This window comes from Malania oleifera, chromosome 11 (assembly GCF_029873635.1).
Source record: "Malania oleifera isolate guangnan ecotype guangnan chromosome 11, ASM2987363v1, whole genome shotgun sequence".
Taxonomy (NCBI): Eukaryota; Viridiplantae; Streptophyta; class Magnoliopsida; order Santalales; family Ximeniaceae; genus Malania; species Malania oleifera.
The window spans coordinates 63,231,124-63,236,436 of record NC_080427.1 but is presented as its reverse complement, the minus strand read 5'-3'; the positions used below and the strand labels follow the sequence as shown (position 1 = coordinate 63,236,436).

The 5,313-nt window shown below is 37.0% G+C and overlaps 1 protein-coding gene across 1 annotated transcript; it reads right to left on the bottom strand.

The window, feature by feature from the left end:
• Window positions 1-2,097: 2,097 nt before the first annotated feature.
• Window positions 2,098-2,511, bottom strand: LOC131167574 (uncharacterized mitochondrial protein AtMg00810-like). Its single transcript, XM_058126373.1, has one exon. The coding sequence runs from the start codon at window positions 2,509-2,511 to the stop codon at window positions 2,098-2,100; it is 414 nt and encodes a 137-aa protein (XP_057982356.1).
• Window positions 2,512-5,313: the final 2,802 nt, after the last annotated feature.

Sequence of the window (5,313 nt, the reverse complement as noted above, 5' to 3'; positions counted from 1 at the left end):
GAGGTCAGCCGACTGATTGATAGAGCAACCCTAGACTTGTTTGTAGAACTCAATGTTGTTAGTCAACTGACGTAGGGTTTGTCTTTTTGTGTGTTCTAAGTTTTTTTTGGCGTGCACTTTGATGATACAACACTTAGCTTGGTTTCTTTCCCCTTGTTTCTTGAAAAATAGATTCATGCTTATGTGATAAGCAATTGATTAAGGTGTAATCCCAAGAGGGGGGGGGGGGGGTGAATTGGGTATTTTAAAAAATTCTTTGAAACCTATTTACCAATCAATCCCTATATCTAAGTTTAACTAGTCACTTATCAAGTTGGTGTGAAATTATTCAACATATACAAGCAAGCTGGAAATTGAAATACGATGCGGAAAATAAAAAAGATAAGGGAAGAGAGAATGCAACCATGATTTTACGAGATTCAGCCTACTTGGCCTACGTCCTCGCCTTGAGCAACCACTCAAGGATTCACTAACCCTGCTCCTTAAAGTGGGACGGAGCTTCCCTTACAATCCGCTACTTACAAGAGGCACAACTTCCTCCTACTTTGCTGCTTACAAGAGTTACAGCTCTCTCCTCTCACACCGGTTCACACACTGAACCGTGTATACAATAGAATCTGAAAAATACACTAAAAAACAATGCTTCTAACAAAAGCTGGTGAGTACAATTCAAATTCCTAAAAACATTGACATATGATATAACTTGAAGCTCGTGAATGAATGAAAACGATAAAATCGTTTTATGTATGATATGCCTCAACACACAAATCCCTTTTTAACCAAAACTTTCAAGTAAAGATAAATTCAAAACGTTTTGGAATAATCTAGGGTTCTTGGTTCACTTTGCAAAAATGCACACTTATATAATTGAAGTGAACTTGTTGGCAAAAACTTTGTCTTGAATATACACTCAATCAAAATCACAAAGTTTTATTTCAAATACTCAACCACAAAACTGAGTATATTAATTTGCAAAAAAATATCCCTCAATTAAAATTATAGTTATAAGTATCAAGGATATTAAATCAAGTTTATCTAAAGATAGATCCTTTTAGAAACCACACACTTGAATCAAATCTTTCAATGAGTCACACACCATTTAACAAATAATGATCTTGTTTAAAATAGCTTGGTATATATAAAGATACTTTCAAGATCACTCTTTTAATCAAAACTAGGTTTTTCAATAAGAAGTCCTTTGAGAAAATATATGTATATTTATATGCTCTTGAACCAAAATTTAATCTACCAAGTTAGATAAACTTTCTCAAGTAATGATCTCTTAGAAAATTAATTTTTGTACGAAAGGCACACTCAAGATCAATACTTTTCAATACTAGTCAAGAACAACCAATGAGATGATATGTAAAAAATCACAAGACTAATAACTTGAAAGATCAAACCTCAATACTAGATTAAAGTACAGTAGAGTAAACAAGTTCCCTTTGAAAATATGAATTGATTTGCCCAAACTTGAAGATATGAGATTGATGTATAGGCAAACGAATAGCACTAAGAGTAGATAATCAACAAAACTTGCAACATGGTGTGTTCTTCTCTTTCTTGTGTGTCTCCCTTTTGTTCTAGGGTTTAGATATTCATAATATATAGTATATTACCCTTAGGATTGATCTCAGCCGTTGGATCAATAAGATACCTCGTGTGTCTTTTTAATAAAGAACTGCTTTTTATGTTTTCCCGCGAGTTCAGGCAACCGAACTTGACTTCAGGCTCCTGAAGTGTCAACTTCAGGCGCCTGAGGTTCCAATGTCAGGCGACCGAGGTTCCTCTGCCAGGTTCTGTCTTTTCCATTTGATTCTCATACTCTTTGAGTTCCATGGTACTTTCTAAAATGTATCAGCTTTTCTTTATGGCGTCCATGAACCATTATCTTTCCATGCATGCTCAGTGTAAGTCCTGTTCACAAACTCAATGCACAGATTAAATATCAAGTGATTTGTCATTATCAAAAACCGAATTGGACACATAGAGTCAACAAGATTGTGTCTTAATTTTCCAAGAAATTAGGGAGTCACCTAAACATATACAAAGCCATAAGTGGATTTTTGGTCAGTAGGATCAGTAGCCCAATCCGCATCAGAATATGCACAAAGCTTCAACGACGAGGTCGAAGAGAATAAAAAACTCTAACAGAGAGTCCATCGAAAAATATTGCAAGATGCGTAAAACAGCTGACCAATGCACATATGTAGGTGAAGCAACAAAATGACTCACGATGTGGGCAGCATAAGCAATATTTGGGTGAGTAAGGGTTAGACAAACCAAGCTACCAACAATAGTATGATACAAGGTGGGTTCTAGTAGGGGAATACCATCTGTGGGAGTGTAGCAAGCATTAACCTCAAGAGGAGTATCAACAATCCAACTATCAGTGAGGTGAGCGCGGTCAAGAATATTTGCAGCATACTTCGATTGGGGGAGAAAGTAACCTTTGGGGGAGTCAGCTACTTCAATTCCCAAGAAGTAGTGGAGTGGCCCCAAATCCTTCATGTCGAACTCCTAAGCCAACATCGTTTTCAAGTCCATAATACCATCAAAATCATCACTCGTAATAATCATATCATTAACATATAAAGAAAGAATGATATGGCCAATAGAAGTACTTTTAACAAATAAAGCTGAATCATGAGCATTGGAAGAGAAGCCAAGAGAAGTGACAACCATCAAAAACTTCTCAAACCAAGCTCGAGGGGCTTTTTTGAGACCATATAAAGCCTTATTGAGTTTTCAAACCTCACCTGGGTTATGAGAGACACCAAGCGGAGGTACCATGTAAACTTTCTCCTTCAGATCCTCATTTAAGAAGGCATTTTTAACATCCAACTGAGAAAAGTCTTACCGGGGCAAAAGTCTCCTCATAATCCATGCCACATTCTTGGGTAAAACCCTTAGCAACCAAACAAGCTTTTTATTACTCAATAGAACCATTTGACTTCATTTTGATCTTGTAAAACCAACGAGAACCAAACAATTTCTTACTAGGAGGGAGTGACACCAAGTCCCAAGTATGAGTTTTATACAACACATAAATTTCCTCAACCATAGCCTATTTCCAAATAGGATCACAAGAAGCCTCCTTATACGAGGTAGGCACACAAAGTGGGTGAATAGCTACTAAAGAAGAAGTGAAAGAACCAGAATAACAAGAATAAGAAAAATATGGTAACTGAGTGGACTTATGAGCATGCTTGTGATAGCGAGACTGATAAGAATCCACAAGCACAAGATATTCTTGGGGGACCGCAAGAGGGGCATTATTATCACCACTATTTTCATCATCATCACCACCACCATCGCCACCATTTTCATCATTAGAGAAAGGGTCAATACGAATAAGTTCTGGTTGTGCTATATGAGGAGAGCTAGTAGGAACGGTAAAGAAAGGAATGTGTTTGAGGAAGACAACATGACGAGAGACATATAGTTTTTGAACAACAGGATCAAAACACCTATAACCCTTCTGTCCCTCTACATAACCAAGATAGACACACATGGCAGAATGTGGTGATAATTTAATACGCTCAACAATGGGACAAAGGACAAAACACAGGCAACCAAAGACTTTTAGAGAGGAATACTCAGGGGAAGACCCATATAACTTTTCCAAAGGGGAGAGACCAGAATTGTGGGATGTGGAGATTCTATTAATCAAGTGAACCACTATAAGAACTACTTAACCCTAGAATTCACTAGGAACCTTAGAAAATAAGAGAAGAGAGCGTGAGCTATTTCAACAATATGACGATGTTTTCTTTCGACAACACCATTTTGTTGAGGAGTATCAGTACAAGAAGATTGATGAATAGTACCATTAGAGATGAGCAACTCAGAAAGTGGCGTAGAAGTATACTCCCCGCCCAAATCAAAATGAAAACACTTAACTATAGCAGAGTGTTGAGTACGAATAAATGATCAGAAGGTATAGATATGGAAGAAATCATATCAATGTTTCATTAAATATACCCAACAATACCGAGTATAATCATCAATAAAGTAAACATAGTATCTAGAACCCCCTTTTGTGTCAACAGGGGCAGGACCCCACACATTAGAGTGAATTAGGTCAAAAGGTGCAACAGACTTAGACATGCTGTGATTAAAATGTAATACAGAAAATTTTTCCAATTTGCAACCACTACAATTAGAAATATCATGTATCTGTAAGTCACCCAAAACACCACTAGATACCAAAAATTTTAAATGAGATGCCAACACATGACCAAGTCTAGAATGCCACAAATAAAAAACAGAGGATAAGGAATCTAAGCGGAATGAGGAGAGGTTTACTCTTGATGCTGCCACATGATTAGAATCACGCAGCTCATCCAAAACATATATGCCACCCTCTCTACGGCCTTTCCCAATCAGCTTCCTAGATTGAGGATCCTGCACATGACAAGAAGTAGAGGAAAAATGAAAAGAATAACTAGAATCACACAATTAACCAACAAAGACAAGACTCATGGTTAGGTTAGGAATGCAATAAACATATGAAAGATAGAAATTATGAGTACGAATGGAACCAACACCATTTAAAGCCATAGGAGTGCCATCAGTAGTTAGCATATAATTTGAAGAAAATGATGAATGTATAGACACAAATGAAGAGAAGCTAGGGGACATTTGATGAGATGCACTAGAATCTAAAACCCATAAAGAAGAGGATATACCTAAAGGAGTGGGTGATGACAAACTTACTACAGATGGAGTGGACATGGATATACTTGTATTAGACTGGTGCCCTCCTTGTTGACACTGCTGGGGCACTGGATCCCCTGAACGTTGAGATGACTTTCCTCCATTTTGCCACGGCTGTGAAGTTTGAGTCTTATTCAATAATTTTAAACTCTGATCCTTCTAATGACCCTTCTGTTCGCAAAAGTTATACTCATCAATAGCAACGTTTTGAGTAGGAACTGGGAGAAGACCTTTACCCACATATGACTTGATCAAACGCACTTCCTTTGCCATTAATTCATTGATTTATTTAGAAAACACTGCAAACACTATATAATCATGTAATCATAAAATGGTGAATTCATACAAATTATGCATTATAAGCATGGCCAAAAGTATGAGCCACATCTTGATTATTTGGATGACAAGGATAATCGAGAATTGGGTGGTCCCCGGGTTGCCACTGTACTTATGTATTTATCTAGTTTTGGAAAGGGCAGAGAAACAGTATTTACTAATTCAGAGGTGAAACATTTTAGACTTTTCTTTTTTATCACTTTCCTATCTACTCATCATTTGTCATATGCAAGCAAAAATGTCTCATCTGAAGCATGA